The sequence below is a fragment of the Dipteris shenzhenensis genome, chromosome 3 (genome assembly GCF_047967505.1).
Source record: "Dipteris shenzhenensis isolate YYH24624 ecotype China chromosome 3, Dip_SZ_1.0, whole genome shotgun sequence".
NCBI lineage: Eukaryota > Viridiplantae > Streptophyta > Polypodiopsida > Gleicheniales > Dipteridaceae > Dipteris > Dipteris shenzhenensis.
The window spans coordinates 58,679,791-58,705,174 of NC_141598.1; the positions used below are offsets into that span (position 1 = coordinate 58,679,791).

At 46.9% G+C, this 25,384-nt stretch overlaps 1 protein-coding gene across 3 annotated transcripts in view; it reads left to right on the forward strand.

The window, feature by feature from the left end:
• LOC147904079 (phosphatidylinositol deacylase) overlaps positions 1-25,384 on the forward strand; it is a 71,788-nt gene that overhangs the window by 41,521 nt on the left and 4,883 nt on the right. For 2 of the 3 annotated variants that reach the window (XM_087370458.1, XM_087370473.1), the window contains exons 14-17: positions 6,002-6,330; positions 6,455-6,536; positions 6,680-6,819; positions 6,999-7,239. In XM_087370458.1, the coding sequence (XP_087226584.1) occupies positions 6,002-6,330; positions 6,455-6,536; positions 6,680-6,819; positions 6,999-7,239 (792 nt within the window). The remainder of the gene's footprint in view (positions 1-6,001; positions 6,331-6,454; positions 6,537-6,679; positions 6,820-6,998; positions 7,240-25,384) is intronic. The other variant, XM_087370465.1, reaches the window with a different exon arrangement.

Consider the following 25,384-nt stretch of genomic DNA (forward strand, 5'->3'; position numbering starts at 1 on the left):
ACAAGCCACAAGGGGCTGAGGCAAAGGGCGCGCTAAGACCCTTTGCTGAGTACTGTGCTGAAATAAAAAGAGCTCATTGGCTCAAACAAAAACAAGTACAAAAATAAATAAATAAATCATATCATATCATGTGCTATCTACTATCGGGAGTAGGCTGAGAAATGGAACTGGACTGGAAACTCAGAAACCAAAACCGGGCACTGTGGTGGCTTGTCTATGAGCGGTGAAAAAGTCTCGAATTTGAGTCTGTCTGGCTGTCTCATACCGTGGCATCGGAGGGGGGTGTGGTCTCCTCGATCTCTGAATCCACTGAGCTATGTTAAGAGTGACCCCTCGTCTCGGGCGGTCCCCTCTGAGGAAAGCTGTGATAGGGCGAACCTCAATTGAGTGTGCTCTGGGCGGTCTCTGTGTCGTGGGTGGCCTCTGCAGTCCTATCTCGGTAATCCAGGCTGCCCGCATAGCAGCTAGCTCCTCCTCCTCCACCCCACTGTGTCGTGGAGCTGACTTGAATGCATAAAAATATGTGATGTGCCGCTGTCTGTTGTTAGCCTCTGCATCTTGTGGTGTGATCGCCTCCTGTTGCTCTCTGATCTGTCGTAGCAAGGTCTCCTTGTGTCGGCACATCTCAAGCAAGTAGAGCCCAATGCAGACCTGGTCATGGAAATGGATCAAGCGTGATAGTGGGCCGAAGCCACTCCTGTCTTGATAGAGACAGTGGTATCGTCCCGGGATCTCGTAGTAGGCTGGGCAGGTGCAAAGAAAGTGTTCCTCTGTCTCAACCACTCCCAGTGTGCATAGTGTGCACGTCCGTTGCTCTCTAGGTATACGTGCTGCTCTCCTTGCCTCAATCCTTAGCTGATGGGATGAGACCTGCATCTGCCCAATGGCGATCCTCTGCGCATGTGAGACTCTTCTGTCCTCGATATATAGGGGTCTGATGATGAATCCATCCTCTGAGACATTCAGGAAATTGTCATGGTAGAATTGTGTCTTGGTGGGGAGCTCCTGATCTCCCCCCCAAGCTTGAGACGTATGGAGCTGGAGAAGATCTAACCGTATGATACGGTTAATCTCATCTCGTGGGATTGACTCAGGGGTGCATCCAAACTATACTGAAAGGGGGGTAGCTTATCCATCTGAATCCCGTGTCTGGCAAACCATGTGGATATATGTGCATACCATGTGTCTGCCCCACCCTCAGCTAGTCGTTTGGATGACTCTAGAGCCACTCTCGGTAGTCTCCAATGGGGTAAGTCCCAGACTCTATGGATGAAAGTCATTGTCTGAAAGATGGCATCAATCTGTAGTGGTGTCATGGCGAACTCTGCCTGTATAATCTCATGCGGGACTGAGGGCTTGCTCCGAATCATCCTAGATCCCATGGTCACCTGTAGCCGCTCAAATGTCTTCCACATTGCTATCGGTAGATCACATCCCTAGCAAGGTGCTGCATACATGGCAGTTGGTCGCACTAGCGTATCGAAAAGCCAACACTTTGTCGGTGGATCCTGGAAGTGTGCTTGGAAACAGTGCCTCTCCAATCGGTCCAAAGCACCCCATCCCTGTGTGAGTCGTGCCTAGGCTGCATGTGTCATAGTGAAGCGGGGTCTTGTGAAGACTGCTCCCAAATATGTGTATGATTGCACTATCTCCACTGGCTCGGTTCGATAAGTGAAATCGAGTCGTCGGATTACTATGTATGAGGTGTTGAAGACCATAACCTTGGTCTTCCCAAGGTTGACTGTCAGGTCTCTCTCTCTACAGAACACCTCTAGGGCCTCCAAGTGTCTCTGCAGCCCCTCCGCTGAGGATGAGATGAGGACTATGTCATCTGTGTATAGCAATATCTGTATCATGAAATGGGCCAGTGGTGATCCTTCGGCCCCTAGGCGGTCTATGAAAGAGGTGATCTCATCAATGTACAACCCAAAGAGAGTCGGTGAGAGGAGACATCCCTGCTTCACTCCAATCGTACTCTCGACCCAATTCGATAGGCCTCGTGGGACACGAACTCGGCCTCTGACTGACTCCTATAAGCTCATCACCCCCCATATCAGTGTCTCTGGAATCTGCAGCTCCTCTAACCTCTCGATCATGCGGGATCGTGGGACAGTGTCAAAAGCCTTCCGAAAGTCTACAAAGCATGTGTAGACTTTCTGGTGTGTAGACCTCGCCTCCTCAGTGATAGCCCTCAAAGTGAAGATGTGATTTTGGGTAGAGTGCTGTCTTCGGAATCCTGCCTGTCCTAGTGCCCTCTGTTCCTGAGCCTCTGTATGATTGCTGAGTTCCCTCTCTAGAACTGATCCATAGATCTTGGCCAAAGTGTGGCCAATCATAAGGGTCCGATAGTTCCCCATCTCCATAGGGTCCCCGGCTTTGTGTATCGGTACAATAGTGGTGGTACTCCAAGAAGGTGGAAATCCATGACAAACAGCCCGGTTGAACATCTGTGCTAGGATCGGGGCTAGGACCTCTTAGCCATGTGCAAAGTGCTCAGTCCGGAGGCCCTCGTGGTCTTGCGGTCTCCGATTGTGTAGACGGCGAAGTGCAGCCCGTACATTTTGTGTGGTGAACATATGACAAGTGGTGGGCCTAGGCGTGGAGGACATATGTGGCGGTGTCTCCATTTGGGCATCATAGAGGGAGCATGCATACGTGTGCCACACATCTGGGTCAGAAATGGGGACAGGTGGCTTCCCCTCTGATAGAAATCCCCATCTAGTGATCGGGTCTCCTCCTTGAAACGATCTGACAATCTCATCCATCCTATGTGTGAGGAAAGCCCGTCTCTTACGACGTGTCAGTTGTTGATAGATCCTCTGTGCCTCAGGTGGTGTCAGATGACTCAAAGTTTGCTGTTGTGTGAAGTTGGCTCTCGCCTCTCTACACTCGTCGTCGAACCAAGGGTTCTGAGGCATCTTCCCATCTCTGGCCCGCCTGGATGGGGTCATGGGAAAAGATTTGATAGCAGTGTCTTGTACCAGTGAGACAAGGGTGTCGGAGGCGTTGGTAAGGTCTATGTCATCCCCAAGTATAGCCGGGATCTCCCTTGCTAGATGGCTCATGTACACTGGGTCAAGAGCACGGTCAAAGTGGATCTGAGTGCGTGGGGGCGTGGGGGGAGCTCTCCCTGTGGTTGGCGTGGTGGTGGCGATATGGAAGGTCAAGTATGAGTGATCAGCTTCGAGTTGGGGGGGGGGTATGGCGAAGTCGTGTATCCGTGAGATAAAGTCTAGTGGGCCTAGTAGATAGTCCACTGTACTAGATCCACCACCATGTGGGAAGCAAGCGAGTCTTCCAGAAGATGGCCATCTGTGAAGGCCATTAAAGATGATCAAGACGTGGATTGCCCCCAGCTCAAGCAGATGTCGTCCATACCCTGTCACCTGTGGGGTATCTGCAGAATGCCTTACTATCCCAAGCTCAGTTGCATCTAGTTCCGTGACCATGTGTGGGTCTCTATCATCATCTGAGAAGTCAAGTAGGCCCACCTGTCTATTTCCTGTCCGTGCATTGAAGTCCCCCAGTAGGAGAGTGTCTCCTTGTCTAGAAAACTTCGTGATGTCATCATGGATCGTCTCATATGGATTGTGTCCATATGTAGTGATCTCTCGTGCATAGGATGACGCGTCTGGAGGAAATTAGCATACTGCAATGAAGATAGGTCGAGCATTTGGGAGCTGAACTCGTATCCACATGTGTCGTGCATGCTTCTCTCTCCGAACCACTGATATGAGTGGTCTCAGTTGTGATCTGAAAAGGACAGCCACTCCACCGGACTCCGGAGCCACGAACTCCGCTATCTCTTCTCAACTCTCTTCTGTGAGCTGATTCCCATGTGTATCCAGTTACTGTGGGCAGTCCTCGCTCTGGACTCTCGTGTGTTTCGGTGTACAAAGTCATATCTCTACCTTTATATGTCTCCAGGAAGCCCCCTGGGTCAGATCATAATGTGCCATTACAATTCCATACTGCTATTTTCAGTCCGGTATGTGTACACATCCTATGAGCTTGACACCGTCACAATTCTCCCTCTTCCTTCTCTTCCTTCTCTTCTTTATCCTCATCTCCTCTTTCTCGAATAATCACCCTACCATCCCTATATACAGCCCATTTCCCTGCTTCCCTTGCTGCCATTACTTTTATCATACCTTCCTTGCGATGTTCTTGTTGTAAGAGTGTGAGGTCGTCATCCAGGTAGATCCTTGTTCCCTTCAAAGTCGCCCTCGTGCTCATGAGGGTCTTCCTGTCCATGGCTGTCTGGAATTTCAGCACTAGTGGCTTTGAGGGTGCCTCAGGTTTAGCCACCCTCCAGGCTGTCTCACAAGTGAGATTGACTTCCATTTTGGTGAATAGTATTTTGGCATCTCCCATCAGAGTGTCTCCCATCAAAAGCCCCCTCACTAAGACATTTAATGCTTTGCTGGTCCTCCCTTTTTTTTTTTTCCTCAAGTGCTTCGGAGATAAATTCTTTTTTGGGGGCTGTTCTGCCCTTTTTGACCACATCCTTCCATTCCAACATCTTAGCTTCCCCTCTGCTGATTTGTTGTTTAAGCTCAGTATGTATGCCTTGCATTGTTTCCTGCATGGTGGCAATGTCCTTCCTGAATGGCATTTTCTGTTTTCAGCTCCTCCATTGCTTTGCAATTTCCTTCCGGGGGTGTTTTCATGTCCTTTATTTGCTGCAATTCAATCTCCAAAGCATGTACCCTGTCCTGGAGCTTGTTTTTCTCGCATATCCATTCACCCTTTTCATTCTCCCATTCCTCCTTTTCGCCCCTTTCTTTCCTCCATTCCTCCTGCATTTTCCCTCCATGCTTTTTCACTTCAGCTAGTGTTTTATTTACATGTGCCTTCTCCGCAAGGAGGGCCACATTAGTAGATTCCAAGCTATCAATTCTTTCAATCAATTCAAGGCATATCTTTTGGAGGCTGGTGAGGACATTGGACGTAATGTTTGGAGTGGTCCTTGCTGTGTAAGCTGTCATGGCATTTTCAAGTGCTTGTTTCCCCCAAAGGTCCTCCACACATGCTCGTGCAGGCATTGTGCAATGTAAGTGTCTGTCCTTGGTTATTTGCTGAACTGGAAAATGCAGTAATAGATAGAATCTTCACATGTTTTCTCTGCTTCTGCACTTTTCTGTCAAGTTGGAGCCAATCCAGTGGGAGCCCGTGTGACCGCAGCAAGGGAGCCCTGTTGTGCTGATGTGGCACTGCCATGTGTCAGCAGTGACGTGGCAAGCATGCGTTATGCGCCAATGAGGTACACCAATACCTTGGTATATTTCTTTATTACAATGATGCAAGCGCTTTCATTACTATGGTAATACAGATCCCAGACATAATCAGAACTTAGATGTCTATGTGAACCAAAATAGAGGAGAATAGCCATTGCAATACCTTGTAGTAGGTTGATAAGGCAAAGTCTGACATTGTGTGCTCTTGATTGTTGTTCCATATGTAATACAGAGTGCACAATGCTCTCAGGTAGTTGTCGTGGTTAAGAGCCACTATTAGAGTAGAGGGAAGGGAAGGGAGGAGATAAACAATTCCAAAGGTTATCTTTTACATGTCAACCAATAGGAGTGAACAAATCCTATGGTACATTCAGTAACAATGTATAAATGTAAATCTTAGCCCATGTTTTTGAGGTTGTCTTCATATAGAAGAAACCCCATCAGAAAGAAATCTGCTCTGGGTTTTTTCAAGGAACCCTATTTGTAGGGTTCTGGCAGTGTCCAAGCAAATTGGTGCCGGCCTTGATTGCAGGACTAGTTCTTTAGTCTTCATGCAACTTCATGTCAGAATGTTGTTCTGATTTCAGTGTATGTTATGCGTAAGTACTTTTTGCAATGGTTGGCAGTGTCTGATATGGTTCCATTGATGCCATTTGATGCAATATGCTGTACTTGAATTGCTAGGTTCTTCTCTTAATAGGCAATCTTTTGCTTGTTAATTCTTTAGTTCCAATATTCTGAAATGGTGGCATCCTGAACTGCAGATTGCTGGTTTTGCTGTTGCCATTTTACAATTTGTCTTGATGCAACAAGCACGTGCATGGGAATTGGATCAGCCTGTTCCATCTGTTTTGGCGAGCATGGAATACAATCTCAACTTTCCATGTCCATTTGTTGTGCTGAGCACAATTCCGTTGGCACTTCACTCAATCTTTGGGGTATTGGGATCTGAAGTAACATCTTCTTTCCTCAGTTTTGTGCTGGTGTCTGTGGCTTGCTACTGCTTTGCAACTGGAACTGTAGCACTCTTAGCCATGGGCATCCAGGTTGTGTTCTATGCTGCTGCATCACTGCAGGTCTTTGTCAAGCTCAGGTTGGTTGAACAATCTATTGCAGTTATATTTTTTGCAGAAAATGGACTAATATGTTTTTTAATGGGTTTTTAAATGGAGAACTTTTCTCCTTATGTTGATGTGTAGAGCAATGTTTGACTGCAGGTGTCAAGCATGGGTGCAGAAGTTGCATTTTAGATTGCCAGCTCGGTTGATGAGCCATATTACTGCTTTTTTCAGCCTAGGGGTACATTTTGTTTTGGATCTATGTTTCTAGTGAAGCGTAGTTTGTTTTTGTTCTGTGATTTCTCTCTTCTTCCAGGTCATCACAGAGACACAATGCCTGTTTCGTAACCAGACAGTAACAAAGATCATCCTTTGATTTTGTAGGTTGTGCGCAGTCTAAGAAGCAGACCAACACTGACTGGCACAATAATTGCTACAATGCTGGTCTTTTTTGTGCATCCGGCGCTTGGATTGATTGTCTTGCTTCTCTCAGACACCTGGGGCTGCTACTCTGCTTTATGCAGGTAATATCTTTATTCTCGAGCTGTGGTCCGGAATTGAGTGGCGAGTTGTTAAGATGTTACAGTTTGTTTGTCACAAACATTGAACATGAATGCATTAATTGATGTCATGCTGTTATGGACTTTGGTGACACTTGCGTCAGAAAAGGTCCCTAAGAGTGCTTTCCTTTGATTTGTAACAGTTGTTTGGCGGCTTGCTCTCGCAGCCAACAGCAGCAGAGAAGTTCTATACAAAATCACGGTCAAGTGGTTGAGACTCAGATGGCTTCTACAACGCTTGATGGGAATTACATGGGGAGTCCAAAGAATGTGATCAGTTTTGGAGACACACAGCTGGAAATTTTCAATTATGGTCAAGGATTGCTTCTTCTTCATTTGATAGCCACTGCCATGCTGATTCCCTCTCTTGTTGCTTGGGGTCAGGTTGGTCACTTAAAAGCCTATATTTTCTGTCATATTTACTTCGATTTTTGTATGAGTGTAGTTGAATGTATATTATCCACTGAGAACTGACGAGGTGTGACTAGGGAATTCTCCAATTGCCCCTCCTTGAATGTAAATTTTGAGAGCATTGTGTAACTCTTTTCCTGATCCTCTCTTTTTGGTCACTATTCATGCATGCACACACTATCAAACAGTACATAGAGAGAAAGAGAAAGAGAAGCTTAATAACGTCTGGGTAGGGCAAAAAAAGTGGGAGAAATCTACTCCTGACGTATGAAGTTTTACTTCCTTGATTATACCTACATTCGTTGGAGGAGTGATAGACGCATCCAGTTCTCCTTATGGGGGTGTAACTTCATGTCCTTTTCAGTTCTTGGGTAGAAGGGCGCTGAAATGAAGTGTGCTGGCCGTCATGCAGCCTGCCTCTCGGGGTCTCAACTCAGTTGCCTAGAGTACCTTGGGAATGGAGGTCTTTAGTTCGTTATATTATATATTTTATATATATATATATATATATATTTTTGGGGGGGGGGGGTTCTACAGCCAACAGATACCTTGATCACTTCATGAGAGCAGTGGGACCCCGGACAACAAACTCACCCACTGAGAGCTTGGCTTGGCCTTCGTGAGCACAGGGAGGAGCAGCCACTTTAGGCTCTCATGAAGTGGGTTTAGGGTTTAGTGCTTCGTGAGAGCTTGGCTTCCTGAGATCTCGATCTCACCTCCTCCATCACGTCCTGAGAATGATGACATGACAAATGAGTCGATATCATTCAATAGTACGGAGGGTGGTTTGACTGTTTTCTAGCACATAAAGATGATTGGCACATAAGAGGAACACCCCTTTATTTGTGACTTGAGCTCAATGAAGCACCACCTTTCCATTTAACTCTACCCTTAGCCTACAACTTTTAGACCTACCATTTAATGCATCCTAATGCACCCTTCCTTGTTTAACAGCCTCTGGAACATAGACTCATGGGTAACACTTGGAGCCACCAAGATCTGAGGGCTCTATCCAATAATTATATGGAGACTCTCTCTCTCTCTCTCTCTCTCTCTCTCTCTCTCTCTCTCTCATCAAAGAGTTTAAATCAAAACCAAAAGACTCAGTCTTAAAACTGATGTATGGCTGTTTACTCTTTCAAACTATTATGTAGGTACTCTAAAATAATGGGGGTTGCGTTTGCACTCCTTGGGAGCTGCCCTGTGCCCTCCCTAAAGCAGATGTACTAGAGGGTTGCTTGCTGTCCCATAGGCCTTTTGGTCTCCAGTGGACGTGAATAGACTTTCTTTCTCTCTCTCTCTCTCTCACACACACACACACACACACACACACACACACACACACACACGCACATGCACGCATGCACGCACATGTTTTTTTTTGGGGGGGGGGAGTTGAAATCCATTTGTCATTATATTACAAAGAACAGTCCCAAAGAAAGGGACACCAAGCTACAAACATAAGAGGATGTTATTATCTGACAAGAAGGCAGGGTAATCTATGGGCAATGCCAAAACAGATGAGGCATAGATCTTGAATATACAGACATCGTTTACAAGTGGCAAGAGCAATACGACGATGAGCTGAAATCTGTGCAAAGGGAAGAACCCCAAGCATAACTCGCCATAAGAAGGAACTTTTGCCGAAGGGGAAGTTGGGAAGCCCAAATGTGCTGCATTGTTTACAGAGACCAATGGCTCAAGACACAAAGATGAGATTGTGAGACCCAGCCATTGTCAACTCAGAGGGTGATCACTGATTTTTTTTTGTCAAAGAGCATGGACTGCTAATCCTTGTGAGTGCATTGAGTCACAGATGAGGCTTGGGGATCCCCTTTCCATGTTTGCTGGACCAAGAACACAGCTACAAAGTGGCTCTTGTTAGACAGATAGCTACTGCGAGGAGACCACACAAATTGATCGACATCAGCACTCTATCACGGGCTCTCTCTCTCCGCGGCTCTGATCCCCGCTGGAATCTCTGTTCGCTGAGACTTTGCTATTAATTCTCAATCACCCAATAGACGTGGTTTCTCAGACATCATATTGAGGACCGCCACACCGATACAACATTGCAGATTTATCTTTCTTTCCATGGGTTTACCACTCAGATTTTTTTAATCATTCTATTTGGTTCTTTTAAGTCTCATAGACCCTTTATTCTTTCAAAGACTTTAATAAACTCTCTCATTATACGATTCAGAGACACTCAGGCACGTTTGGCAGCTCTACGCCGTAGGTTGTCCTTACGAGATCATCCCCCTATATCCATGGATGCGGACTTGACACCTTTACAGATAGAAGATAGAAGAGTGATGTGTTCTCTTGCAACAGCGGGACGCGGCTCGCAAGGAGGGGAAATGGGCAGTAGTGCGGGACGGACTTTTGAACCTTGTTGGCATCTGACTGTCCTCCCACATAGGGAGGCGGGGTCCATGAGACGCAGGATACTGAGACCCTCGCCTATACAATTGGAATTTCTCGGAGTCCTACTCAGGATGAGACATAGTTTTCTATACAGAGACACATCAGAGCCCACAACGCCCATTACCGATAGTCAGTGGATACACTTGGGAGTCAGCCTACAGGGAGGAGACGAGGGAGATAGGTGGAATCCGTGGTTCAGGAGGAGAGACAGTCTTGTATAGATCATCTCTCATTGGGGCGATCTCAGCTGAGAAAGGAGGGACCCACCCTCTGGGTTCCTCTGGACCCGATTACGACGCACGACTAGTCGAGATCTTTTCATAGCAATTTGCTACTTCCCACTAGAGACGTCACACTTGGCCAGGGTAGTACGGGAGGAGGCTTAGATGTTACCATACACACCTCTCTACCATGATATCATGGATCTTTCGAGCCGCGGAGATATTCTCCTAGTTGGTTACTTCAATGTGAGGACGGGAGCACGTCAGGTGCCACTCCGAGAGAATGCAATTCTTCTTCGCGATATAGATCTCGCGGACCATATCGTGAGTGTTCGTTGATAGGCGGGTCCCTGTTACTTCCGATGGGCATGCACTTTTTGATCTAGGTATGACACATGATCTCATTCTCTATAATGGTCTCGAGCGATGGCCCTCCTTTGGTGGATTCACTTGCTTTCCATGTGTGGGAGGGTATAGTGTGCTTGACTACATCTTGGAATATCCCCTTCCTTTACATCACACATCACGGACTTCTCTGTTTCACCACCTCCACCCGGGGCTGATCATACATATCTTTTCTTTAGCATCACCACTCCTCACCTTGTCACACCACCTGCCACACCACCCACTTACACCACCTATCATGTCATACATTTTGATCACAACCTCTCATCAAGATACTCTGCACGACTCTACACGCTACTCGCCTATATTGACCACATACCTCTTCTAGAGAACCGTGCGGCTTTGATTACTCGATCACTGCACGAGGCTTTCCTTCATGCCTTCCCGCTCACAACATGCTCCAACCGTCCGCCTCTAGGGTCCATGCCGTGTAATAGTTGGTACGGTGACGAGTGTAAGGCTCTTCGCCGACAACTCCGATTTGAATCCAAATATGGCCTATCAAGCGAACCGGACACGTTACGTGAGTACTGCCGTCTAGTTCGTCGAAAGAAACGAGACTTTGTTCGCCAAAACGAGGAGGAACTACTAAACATTCTGTTTAGTAACAACTCCAAAGACTTTTGGCGGAGGTTTCTTGAACGGCAGTCCCCCTCACCACTCACAGATACTCAGGTTTGGCACAACTACACCCGCACATTATATGACATCCCCAATCAGCCCACTCTTAATCTCTCACATACACCACGACCGACCTCTTGCACTCTATTCACCAAGGGGGGCGTCGAAGACGCGGCCATGAAGCTTCACAATGGCCGAGCGAAGGATTATGAGGGTTTATGCACCGAGTTTGTTGCATACAGGATTGATATCCTAGCCCTTATTGTCACCACAATGTAAATATCCTAAGTCAAAGTACAGTTGACCATTTATTTGATCATAATTAAAGAGTTTTATATGTGTTAATTATTGTCAAAGAATTGACTACGATCAAAGATACTTGACTCTGGTCAAGTAAACCTGACCTCGGTCAGGGAGACTTGGTTTATTACCAAGAGGGTTAACTACGGTTAACCAGAGAACTGCAGAGCTGACTACGGTCAGAGAGTGTTGACTTCGGTCAACGAGATTTGGCATGCGTCAAGAGGGTTAACCACGGTTAACCAAGATGTGCCAACTTCGGTTGGAGAGACTTGTCTATAATTAAGGCGCCTTGACCCTTGGTCAAAGCTCCTTAATTATGATCAAGAGTGTTGACTCCAATCAACCAGAGAATATAAATATATATTTTTATATTTGTTATGTGTACACATGTGTTCAGTGGGGACGCCCACCGTGACGAGAATTAGTCCACAATTTGTTGTTTGCATGCAAAGCGCTAACAATTAATGGGTGCCATGGTGGTGCGCTTTAATTAATTGTCGCAGGTACTAGGAAGAGTTATTTTCCTAAGCGCTACGGGAGCCTAACAAGCATCTAGGAGGCGGTTCGCGTGACCAAGTGCTTCGAAGATTCTAGAGTTGCCCTTAGTGGCATGTAATAGGACTTAGTCTAAATTTTAGACAAGTGGCATGTTGCCAATTTGAAATGAGCTTGAAGCTCTTGTAATATGATTTTCACGTTGGATTTTGTATCAGGCAGCTCTACGCTGAACTCTTGTAACATATTCTCTCTTCAAGAAATAAAATACCTTTGGGGGGGTCCAGCCCGACATGTTGTCCTGGGCCCTAGCTGTGTGTAGAGAGAGAGAGAGAGCTCTTATGAGTGTTTGTGCAGTAAATTATGAGCGTGAGGTTCCACGAGAGAGCTAGCGATTGCATAAAGAAATGAGAGTGTCTCTGCTGTATTTTACGACTGAGGTTGCATTGGTATCAGAGCTATTGGTTCATCTCTTTCCTTGGAGATGACGGTCTAAGAGAATTGGACGTCACAAATGGAAAAGAGTAGCAATTGACAGCAATGTGATCAAGCGGCTCATTATGCATAAGATCACAAGCGTGAGTGGTTAGGTGCACGGATAGCTGAAATGATGAGGGCCTCGGGAGCATATTGATGATCCGGCTGAGTGACGCTGATTAAATGCATCAGGCAATTGCTCTCCGTGAGGCAACGCAAGGCTAGGCGTCGATGAAGACCGAGTAGACGAGATGAGTAGCAGGTGCTGCTCCTTGGCTGTAGACGATTGACAAAGGACCCTACGTATGGCAAAGGCAACCAGCTAGACAGGGGTGCACAGGTAACGTCTCCACGCAGGCACATGGTCGACGGAAGGATGATGGTGATCATCCATAGCAAGATGCCTCTACGCAAAGCGATACCATCACGCTGAGAGACGTCTTCATGTGAAGACAATTCCTTCGAGAGGGCACACGTTGTGAAGCTTCTGTCCAAAAGCAAGCGATGCTTCGTGACGCAGATTCGTCATATGCTGAAGATTCCGCGACGTGCGAAGCTGATGATCTCCAGAAGCTGCGACGCGCGACATCGACCAATTCACAGCCAGAAGGTTTGGAACCTTAGGCTTGATGATGTGGCAGACCTGACACGTGGTGCTGACATGGCAAGCCTGAGAGATGCTGACGTGGCAGTACACGTGGCAGCCAGCTCAGATGCTGACGTGGCAGGACATGTGATAGGTGACATGGCACCCACACATGTGTGATTGACACGTGGCATCCAGTTCGCTGACCCTGGTTAGAGATATGGTCATAGGACAGCCTAACCAGACTGTCTAATTAACTAGACTAGACTGGTACAGTTAGCCAGTTTGGTTAAGTTAGTGGCCGAGTTACAGACTAACTAGTCTGTGAATGTAATTGGACCAGAACAGGACTGATCTGGTTAGTGTAACCAGTAGTTACCCATCTGGTTACTGTCCAAAAAAAAACAAAAAGACAGTTGCAGAGACTGTTTCTGCTAGCAGATTTCACCTACCTGTCAGACTTTTACTGTCAGAAAAGCAGAGAAATCAAAGATTTGCACAAGTAAAGGGATGCATGCCTTTGTGCTCAGAAAAAGGGAATCAGATGCATACTCAGTGCTTTTTGCAGCAGCCAGAAAAAGGGCAATATAGTTGTTGATGCCTTGACAACTTTGTGGGTATATGCCTTGAGTCGACAGCCCGGCATTGGCATAAGTTGTGAATACAAGACACCTCTTGTTGAGGTAATTTTTCCCTTTGAAAAGCAAAGACATCGTGCATCAGTTGCATACACAGTGTGTGTGAGAAACTTGCAGATCTCAGACGAGTTGTAAGAAAATGGCTCAATCACCTATCCAGTGGGATTCACAAGATACGGATGTACATCCAAGACAGAGAAGTGTGCAGCAAACTCAGCAAGAATTTGAGCAGATGGTACGCACTCGTATATAAGAGATGGAAAATCTCAGAAAGGATCCAAGGGCTCAGCATTTGTTTCAAGCAGAAGCTATGCCTAATGCAGCATATGATGTGCCAATGCCAGAGGCACACTCTCGTGTACAGCCAGAGAAAGAGAGATCTCATAGGGGACGGTCTCATAGCAGGAAGAGATCGAGGCATCATCACTGATCTCCTAGTCCATCACCGTTTACCTCGAGTTCGACTTTTGTATCTTCTTCTTTATTAGATAAACCATCAAGGAAAAGAAGGAAACACAAGAAGTCGAGGAAGAGTAAGTCCTCCAGAGAGACCAAGGAATTCAAAGAGGGAGGTAAATCTGTCAAGTTTATGACCTACAATGGACAGTATGGTCATACAGACAAAGCATTGCAGCTCATCAGGCAGTTTGATGCTGCATTCGGTACAGAAAAGTTTTCAGAATCCTCCAAGTTAAGAATGGCCAGTTTGCACTTGACAGCGACAGCTAGTGCATGGTGGAGTGTACAGACCACAAATGGGTCAGCCCCAAAGAAGTGGAAGGACTTCAAGAAAGCCTTCTACCAGCAGTTTATGCCTAAACAGTTTAGAGATCATGTTCTTCAAGATTGGGACAGTTTGCATATGGATGCAGGAGATACAATGGATGTGTACAACCAAAAGTTTTGGGATCCTTATTTGCAGGTTGCACCTTTCAAAAAGATCTCCAAAGGAACCCAAATGAGAAAGTACAGAGCATGTCTCAGTCCAAGAATCCAGGCAGTAGTGAATGCTTTTGGGGGCAAAGAACAGTCAAGACCTTATGCATTCAGCTTCAGTAGCTAGTCTTGTGCCATTACAAGATCCATCCATGGTACTATCCTTGCATGCAGGACGTGCCGAAAGAAAGAAAACTGATTTTTCAAAATCAGAAAAGAAAGAGTATCCCAAGGTTGAAAAGAAACGGTTTCAGCCTCAGAAGCGGAGGGGTACTCAGTTTTCAAAGTCATATAAAGGCAAATCTCCATTTACCCCTGAACAGATAGCTGAATTCCGTAGAGATGGGAAATGCTTCAAGTGCGGCAAAGAGGGGCATGTGGCTGCCCAGTGCCGAGAAAAGTCTTCAACTTCGAAGGGAAAAGAGGCAGAGAAGCCACGAGGACGGCAAAAGCCAATGGCAGGAGGAATTCCTGACATATTGGGTCATGTTTCAAACCCATAAGAACGAGAATTGCTGCTATCATGGGGCAAAGTCAGAGACCGGCAAGCGCTACTTTTATTTGATCCAGGGGCTACTGATAATTTCATATCAGAGGACCTAGCCCTGAGGCTGGGAATAAAGACGGAGGAGTTGGGTAGGGCTTTGGATGCCGATCAGATGTTCTGTGGAAACCCTGTGTCAGTCACTCCCTTGATAGGGAAGCTCCGTCTTCATATACAGAGTTGTGGATCAGGAAGACTTCTTCATTTCTCCACTGAAACATCATGATGTAGTCTTGGGTATGCCTTGGTTTCATCGCAAGGCAGTGGAGTTGACTCTTCCTGAAAGAGTGTTGGAGTTTGTACATAGGGGCAAAGAATATCGTGTGGTTGCTAGGAATAGAGGGGAAACTATTCCCATTGTATCAAATTGTTCTGTTGGAAAAGAAATAAAGTCTGTAGTTTCAGCTTACATGATTTTTGTAAAAGAGAGAGCTGTGGAAATGTATGCTGAAATAAGTGAGGCAGGTCAGAATAAATTAGTGTTTATTGAAAAATTTTGAAGATTGTTTTTCTAACGCTTTGCCAGGGGAGCTACCCCCTGAGAGACCTGAGGATCATGGCATAGAACTCATTCCTGGAAGCGAGCCACCCAATAGGCCCCCATACAGAGTTAGTGCAACTCAGCAAGAAGAGATTATGACTCAGGTGCAGGACTTGTTGTCCAAGGGGTTGATTCAGCCCAGTTCTTCTCCTTTTTGTTTCCTTGTACTGCTAGTACAAAAGAAAGATGGTTCATTCCATATGTGCGTCGATTACCGCGCACTGAATAAAATGACCATCAAGAATAGATTCCCTATTCCGCGCGTAATTAATACCTAGGCCCAAAGGCATTCCAAGGAATTAAAAGAGTCGTTGTTGGGAAATGATGGTGTGGCGTTTTTAATGGGCCCCCTAGAGGGCCATGTACCTTCAGTGGCCCCCCCTAGAGTTCCAGGTGGCTCTAGTGCCTTCTACATGCTCCTTTGCCATTCTTGGACCTTTCTGGGCCTTCTAAACTTCACATGTGTGGTTTTCTCTCTCATCTTCTCCCTTTGTTGAGATTTTGGACTGGTTTTTCAGCCTCCTTCAGCTGAATTCCGTTTTTCATCAGAACTCCTCACCCGTTTGGATTCCTCGACACCAGTTTGGCCCGATGGCTTCCCCTCTGCCTCCCCTTCATAGTGATATGCTTTTCCCTCAGTGCGTTTGGTACTACGGGCAGAGCTGAGCACTTCTTTTGCTGGTCGAATTTGCAAAAGTGGCTTTTTCTGGACCTTTTTGCTTCTACCACCTCCTAGGCCTCTCCTCTTGCAAAGCTACAGCTTTCTGTTGAATTTGGAGTGGTCCCACGCGCTGGTTGACTGGTTTTTCTCAGTTTTGGAGGACTTTCCGGTGATGAAACTTCTCCAAAACCTTCTCAATGCATTCCTCTCTGAAGCACGCTTCTTTTGAGCCCAAGAACTCCCATTTCTTCGCGACAAAAGTGCTTCTTTAGTGGAATTCTTGCTGGTCGGCTCTTGTAAATGCTCTTTCTTCATGCCTTTGCGCTCCTCTTTGGCTGAGAATGCAATTTACACATTATTAAGCCCATGCTTCGACTTTTAAAACCAAAGTTGTCAGAGACACCTTGATGCACTACTGGCTTTTTGTAAGTCCCATGATTTGAAGGTTGACCTGGGTAAAACCAAGGTTATGATGTTCAACACCTCTAGAGCAGCTGCACATAGAGAGCAATTTACTTTTGATGGATCACGAGTTGAGATTGTCTCGTCATACACGTACGTGGGGGTTGTATTCTCTGGACACATCTTCACGATGAGACTAGCGATGCAGGCCCTCTTGAGCAAAGGTTATGCCTACCTTGCCCGATTGGAGAGACAGTGCTTTTACTCACATTTTTAGGACCCACTGACCAAGGTTCTCCTTTTCGACTCTTTGGTCCGACTTGCGGGCATGTATGGCAGCCCTTGTTGGGGGCTAGACCTATCCGAGGCAAAGTGGACTCGAGTTGAGAGACTACAGGTTCTTGTTATCACGGATGATTCGTAGTAAGCCATCTATTCCCCACAAGATCATTCAGGCTGAGTTCGGGGCATCTCCATTGCAGCTAGACGCAGCATTCCAGACTATCACTTATCTATACCACGTGCGAGATTATGGCTCAGGTAATGTAGGACGGCGCAAGCAACCTTGGCTGGCACTGGCATCTTCTATGGCATTATCAGCTTAGGGTGATCAGAGAGGCTAGTACGCACACACGCGGATGGTTTGAGAGACTGGGGTAGACAGGTTGCCACCCTTCCAGTATAGCATTGACACTCCCTTTGTCCTGTTTCGGGGCAACGAGTTCAATCCGATCATCCGTGGGGATCTTTTACAGTTACACACATTCAGGACTTGGTTGGCGCAGGCAGATCTTCCTGTGAAGCTCATTTTCTTCGGGACCATTGCCTGCGTATGTTTGAGGAGGGTTTCATTGTCCCGCCAGGGTACACACACCCAGATCCACCTGCCACACTCACTCAGGATTGCCATTGGATAGTTCCGTGTATCATCACATCGACTCCGTATCGAGAGTGGTTGAGCAAAGGGGATCCCCAGGGAGAGCCATATCTGCACATTATGATATGTCGGCGATACCACTGCAGAGATGGATTCAAAGGGCCTTTCCAAACTTCTCTCATACCCAGCTTAGAGGTGCCTTGCCGCCTTCCTTCATGAGGCGATCTGACATAGAGAGCGTCTCATTAGGTCATGAAGATAGGGACAGGAGGCCTTGTCTAGCCCAGCCCAGAGCATGATCACAGAGTTATTCCTGCCAGCACACTGCCCCCCTGACCATAGATAGTAGGAGAGGTAGAGGCCCTGAGGCCGAGACGCGACACACTCGGCATAGGACAGACGCATAGATTATACTAACTGAGATTTCATCTATTTTCAGACCTGGGAAATGCCTGACAGGGGTTACTGTGGCACTTGTTAGGGTAGAGTAGCCGCCAGGAGGGCACGATGGGATACTCCCTGCTGCCCCTCCCTCCCGTCCAGCTCCCTCTTGTCCAACCTCACCTTGCTGCCCCTCCCTTTCGTCCAACCTCACCTTGCTGCCTCTCCCTCTCTTCCAGCCTCACGTTGCTGCCCCTCCCTCCCGTGCAGCTCCCTCTCGTCCAACCTCACCTTGCTTCCGCCCTGATCGTGTGGCTCTTGCTGGCTCTGCGCACCAGTGGCGTGCTGTTTGCTGGTGGCACGATTGAGGGGATGGGCTGTCATAGGCCCGCACTATGCTGAGGGTGCTGGCACACCCCCCTGCCATGCATATGGTGATGCCTTGGCTGTGCGCCTGCCCTTGACAGCCCTCTAGATTGGCTGCGAGTGGAGCCTCTAAGGCCCCAAGAATAGTCCTGTGCCATCGATTCCCCTCCTTTGCTGTCGACCCCCTTTGCTATGACATTTGAGGAGACACCGACCTGCAACAACCAAGAAGACAGTAAGAACGACGACCTGTAGATCAAGAACAGCACGTTCAAATTTAAAATTTGAATTTTGAATCCCAAGAAAGAGGGAAAGACCTTGGATAGGGGGAAGGGGATGGTTTACACTAGGAGTTTGTGCCCTCTACTTTTGGTGAGCCAGTGATTGGGTTTCGTGTTGATAGGGCTTCTTCGTCAGGTGGCAGGATCCTCGAGTAGGAGGTCTTCCCCTGTTGAGGGGTTTGTTTCCGCCACTAGGTCGGGTAAGGTGTTCCACTCTACATACTCTCGTCGATGAGGATTATTAGTTGGAACATACAGCGCCTAGGTGGTGTCCCACATCGCCACCGCAGACAGCTGATCCGAGATCAGCTTCATCCAGGTGTTACTGGGGGTTCCATTGATATATTATTTATTCAGGAGCACAAACTGGATTCTAGAGATTGTGCCAAGTTAGGGAAGTTGCTTTTTGGCCATACATTTTGGTCGCCTGCCTTGGGCACTAGGGGGGGCACTTCTATTTTAGTTTCGCAGTCGGTTCTCCCCTTAGTTGTTGGACACAGAGTCATTATTTCCTCTAGGGCTTAGTGGATTATTCTCTTGATTGGAGGGCGTAAGGTTGGTTTCCTTAACCTGTATGCCTCCAACATTAGAGGGGAATGTATCATTATGTGGAAGGATTTGCTCTCCTGGGCCCCCATTGCGGATTCATGGGTGATTGGAGGTGACTTTAACATGGTTGAGTTACTGTTAGGCAAAAAAAGGGGTAAAGAAGGAGGACTTCACTCTTTGGAGAGAGCAGCTTGGGATGCTTTTCTTTTTCACTACTGTGGCAGAGATACTTGATTGGATGATGCCTTTCTTATTCAGCCACAGTCTCTCCTGTTCTCTTGGTCGAACAGGAGGCAGCAGATGCCTATTCATGCACGCATTAACAGATTCTATGTAGACGATTGGGCACTAGACAGAGGTGGATTGGTATGCATTGCTGCTGGGGTTTCCACTTCAGACCACTTTCCTGTTGTGCTAGCTATCTCAGAGCCTCACTTGAGAGGCCGGTCTGTCAGCATCAAGATTCCAGGTGCCTTGTACACAGAGGAGGACCTTACGGAGGTAGCCTTGGGGCCTGCAGATATGGGTTTCTCATGTCCAGGGTGGGCAGCCATATCCATCACATGTAGCTGCTGCCCTTTCTGGTATTAGCGACTTCTTCCACTCAGTTGCATGTACCAGGAGGCGAGATATTCTCAGACGTGAGATTGGTGTTCGCCAGCATTTGGCAGCTATGTAGAGGGAAGAGCAGAAACGGCCTTTGGATACTTGGATTTAGGAGCGCCTTGCTACAGCGAGGGCTCATCAGCAGATATTGCTTGAACAAAGAGCAGAGTATGCCTTTCATGCACGGGAGTCCTTGTGGGTTCAGATGGGTGGCAGAGTCAATAAATACTTTTTCTCTACTCTTGGCCCTAGACATAGTAGAGAGAGTGTATCCCAGCTTATTGACTCACATGGGGTTTTACAGACAGATTCGGATGATGTCATGCGCATAGCTTCAGATTTTTATGCCGCCCTTCTTACTGCAGATCATGACACACGGGATAGAGTGGATGCTAGATAGGTTATTTGGCAGAGCATCCCTTTGTTGGTAAAACCGGATATGCATGTTTTGCTTGATGCACCTTTCACCAACACAGAGTTCAGGATTGCACTTTTAGGCCTTCACAAGGGCAAGTGCCCAGGTTCGGATGGCCTCACTCCTTTTTTCATTGCATCTTGGGATATGATTGGAGACTACATTACTTCAGCCCTGCAGGGCATTTGGGACTCTGGTGAGATGCCCGGGTCACTCACAGAGGGTTTTATTCACCTTATCCCGAAGGGAGGTTGCAGAAATTTAGTGTCCCAGTGGAGGCCTATCACACCTCTGGGGACATGTTACAAGATTGTGGCCAAAGCAATCAGCCTCCGATTGCAGCCCCTTCTTCCAGATCTTATTCATGACACTTAGACGGGATTTGTGCATGGCAGAAGCATTTTTGATAACATTTTTTCTTTTTGGGAAGCTTTAGAGTGGGCCATGCAGAGCGGCCAAAATCTAGCCATTCTACTCTTGGATTTTGAGAAAGCTTATGACAGAGTAGATTGGGGTTTTTTGGAGGGCACCCTTCTACGTTTTGGCTTTATTGATGCTTGGATCAGAGGTGTTTCCTCTTTGTACAAATCAGAGGTGTTTCCTCTTTGTACAGCTAGGTACTTATTGGTGGGGTAAGGGGTGAGAGATATCAGATTTTCAGTTCAGTCCGTCAGAGATGCTCCCTTGCTTCTTTTCTTTTTTAGTTCGTGGCTGAAGCTATGAGTATCTATGTTAGATCCCAAGCTGACATCTTTGGGCTGAGACTCCCCATGAGAAGGGAAGAGGAGCTATTTGACAGTGAGTTGGCAGATGACACAGCAGTTTACTTGGATGACACACCACAGACGCTCACTTATTTACTCTCGTGTTGGAGAGCATCAGGAGGAGGCTCCTTTTTTGGAGCTCAGGGATCTTGCCTCTAGAGTTGTGGTGGTCAACCAGGTCCTCTTGGCCACGGCTTGGTTTGTTTGTTTGTTCTTGCTGGTGCCGTTCTAGGAATTGCATCATTCAGCTCAGGAGACCTATAAAAATTTTTCTTTAGAGTGGGCTTGATGGCATAGTAGATGCGTTAGCCAGGGTGGCTTGGGAGACCCTCATCCTCCCTACACAGGAAGGGGTTCTCAATATTAATGATCCAGACTTACAGTGCAGAGCTTTACTCTGAAAGATGGTGGTGCGGGGACTTATGCTAGGGCAAGATCCGTGGAAGGCCTTTTTTATTAGCAGCATACAGATGTGCACACCTTCCTCAGGAGGAGACTGGATGAGTAGTATTAGGTGGATTTTCACCACAGCACACCTCAGATCGCCTTCGTCCCCTGAGCCCGAAAGCATGGGCTAGTTTCAGGAGCACTCTTCGAAGGATTCCCCCTTTCTCTTGTGAAGAGATTGATAGGCAACGGATCATGTGGAATGATAGTATATTGGATGATCATGGCAGACCACTTGGTGCCTCACTCTACATGCAGTAGTCCAGGTGGGAGAGGGGACCCGCCTCATCATTGGGGTCATGGAAAGCTTTCCGAAGACTTCCAGAGGAGACCAAATCTCAGTTGACAAGACATCTCAAATGGAGTGCAGGGAGGATCTTGCAGATTGAGGCAGCCCTTCCAGCGGATTGGGTAGACACAGATGATATGTCACTCACTTGCTCCACTTGGGCAGGTACTTTTACGAGAGACGGTGTTTCTTTTCAGGTTTTGGCCTTTCAAGATGCACATGAGGATGCTTTGGTTTTTAGTGTGCATGATGGTGGCAGATTGCTCAGGTCCACAGAGGACATCTTGCTTGAGTCTGCTTTTCAGCCTATCAAGGTTATAGGTCTTTTGGTGCAGGGATCAGACTCAGAGTGGTTCCTCGACCTAGACCCCCGGCTTCTCTCTACCGGATCTTGGAGGCTTTGGCTCTACGGGGGATTTCCCCTTAGGTATTTGCAGTGGGACCTTGGGGAGTGGGAGTGGATTGACGCAGGGCATTGAGAGAAGAGCATCCCCTTCTTTCGTTACATGGTCAGTAATGCTAGGAGATTCCATCTCAATAGTAGAGGTTGGAGACCTTCCAAAGTTTCTCATTGGGAGACATTTGATATCACTGTGGATTTGCAGAGGTGTATCTGGAAGAGACTCTGGAAATCCCACAGGAATAGAAAGGTCACTCTTTTCTTTTGGCTTTCTATCCATGGTGGGATTGCAGTGAACCTTTGGAGATCCAGGTTTGGAGCCGACCCTACTTGTACTCGTTGCCTCTTTGCTTTGGAGACTATTCAGCATTGCTTATGGGAATGTAGAGAGGCGAGGATGATTTGGATGGGGGTAGCGAGGATTTTCAGTCACTTTGCCCACTCCCCATTCTTTATGACATGGGGCTCAATGGCTTGGCTTTCTCTTACAGGGCCTCAGGTATTCTATGAGAGACTTGACTCCTCTCGGGCCATTTCGATTCGACGTCATCAGGTTGAGTCCTGTTCTTTGGATGTAATACCACACCTTCCTTTTGCAGCTGTACATGTCTCTGTGGATACCTCTTGGGAGATTCTAGTGAGCATAGCAGCCTGGCATATTTGGAGAGCCAGATACACAGAGGCATTGGAGGAAACTCAGGTTCATCCCTCGCAAGCATTGGCTAGTATCTGGACAGACATATCTGGACAGACACCATACATACCTTGATGGCCGTATGGACGAGTATGCAGGGAGACTCCCGTGCAGCCTCAGCTAGGAGGGCTTCTTTCTTCAAGGATTTCCACCTCACTTTGAGGGGGTTTATTTAACCTCATGATTGATTTCATGATGTATTCCGCTTTGAGCTTGCTCTCGCGGGTTTTTTCTCTTACTTAATAGAAGTCTCTTTCTTGGAAAAAAAGAAAGACCTTGAGGTGAGTACGCAGATTTTCAGACCCTCAGATTCTAGCACAGTATTCAAGAAGAGAAAATGCAGAGCCAAATGTCCAGTATGGACTGTTCACCTGACAGAAAAACAAGGGGAGAAAAGGAGAGAAAGTATAGCTCCATTTGGGCAAGTGCACAGAAGATTAGTGGGGAACATGTCAAAACATGCATAAATACCATGAGGGAGAGGACATCTCCAAAATGCATGATGGTGATATTGAAAACTTACAGATGGTGCTTGGGGGCAGCAAAGAGGTAGATATTGATGCTATCAAACAGGAAATGCAGACTTCTTTGGAAAAAGAAATGAATAAGTGGAAATCAGAAATGCACTTGCAAATGGGAAATGACCCACATGGTTGATGCCGAAACCAGCCACCATACATTGATGATCAAGGGACTAGAAATGCAGATTGCCTGTGCGCTAGATGCTTTGTTGGATTGGGTTGAGAGTACGATAGAGGTGAAGCAGGGCTGTCTTCTCTCACCAACCCTTTTCGGACTCTACATTGATGATATCACATCTTACATGGACCACCTAGGGGGCGAAGGATCACTTCTGGCTCACCTCATGATACAGATATTGCTATACGTCGTTGACATAGTCCTCATATCATCTTCATCAGAGGGGTTGCAGAGAACTTAGAGGCCCTAAGGTTTTTTGCAGAGTGAGAGACCTGATAGTCAAACTTGGGAAGGCTAAGGTGATGATCTTCAACCCCTCACATGTAGTGCTGTGTCGAGAGAGCTTGACTTACCGTGGTGAGCCAGTGGAGATAATGCAGTCCTACACACACTTGGGAGTAGTTTTCACAGGCCCCATCTTCATGATGTCTCAAGCAATCACGGCACGACTCACTCGGCTTCCACTCTCACTTTCAAGATCCACCAGGTTTTTCAGCCTCATAGACCTATCGGTCTTCCGAAGACTTTACTAAACTTTCTTTCTTTCTTTCTCACGACTGATCCATTTCCATGACCAGGCCTACATTGGGCTCTATCTCATGGAGGTGCGCTGGCATAGGGATATACTACTCTGACAGATCAGAGTTTAGCAGGAGGCGATTAGGCCACATGATATAGAGCATGAGCAGGCGCAACAATGCGTCACAGACTTTGATACATGTGAGTTAGCTCTAGGACACAACAGAGTAGCGGGGGAGGAGATAGCTGATATGAGGGCAGCTTGGATTAGCACAGAGAGCCGGCACAGTATCGTCGAGAGGGGGTTGTAGAGACCATGCACGAGATAGAGAGCGCCTAGAGCACACTCTATTGATATCCGACCTATCACAATTTTCCTTAGGGGGGTTGGATAGAGACGAGGGGTCACTTTGAACATAGCCCATAGGGTTCAGAGATCGAGGAGGGCATGCCCCCCCGCCACAGCGTGAGACAGCTTGACAGATGCAGATCCGAGATATCTCCACAGCTCACCAGAGAGACATCACTTTGCGAGGCTTCGGTTTCTAAGTCCTAGCTCCAAGATTGATTTGATTCAGTTTGTAATTTGATTGATTGTGATTTTGATATGACCTCAGTAGAGCAGCATAGATTAGATTAGTACTCAACAAGGGCCCTAGCGCGCCCTTTGCTGCAGCTCATCGAGGCTTGTATGAGTCTTTCTTTTGTGCACTTTGTCTCGAAGACCCGCGAGGCCTCTTGTGGACGTTAATACATCTCTCTCTCTCTCTCTCTCTCTCTCTCTCTCTCAGCATAGCTATGCGTGCCTGCCACGACCATAGTAACTACTGTCAAACATGTTTCATTGATTTATCAAACGTTTGGAAACACTTGAAAAAATGGCGTTCGGAACTCCAATCAAACACTGGTTCGTTTGCAAACTCTAATTTGCCTACACGGGTTTGAAAATAGCTTAGATTTGATTGTTTAAAGTTTTTAGATGCTAGCTAGTAGCTATTTAGTAGCTAGTTAGTAGTTACTAGCCTTGACATTGATGTTTGGGGACACAATCGCTTTCAAGTTTCATAGTTTGCAGCATGCATGTTTTAACTGGTAAGCTGCAATTTGAGGAAAAAGGCTTTTGAGAGTCAAAACCGAGAATGTGATTGGTCTAGTAGTGATAACTGTTTTTTGGTTTGAAAGTCTAAATATTTAATGAAATTTGTAGCTTGTAAGCTGTGCGCTATTATATGTAATGATAGTCTCTCTCTCTCTCTCTGTGTCTCTCTCTCTCTGTGCGCAGATCAAAGAGATCTTATTGCATCACATTAGAGAGCAGGATGGGACCAGACCATGGGAGATAGAGATGGATTGATCTTATCGACACGTTACAGATTTCTACGCATTCGAGTCTACCCTTGGACATGGTGGAGTGGAGGAGGAGAAAATAGATTGCATGAGGGTAGCATGGGATTAGTGGGATGAGATGACGATGAGGAGGGATGCAGCTAGAGACGCAGGAGCCGCACACGATGCAATGACGGACCAGATCACGTACGATGGAGGTCCAATCCATCACAACTCTAAGAATGCTT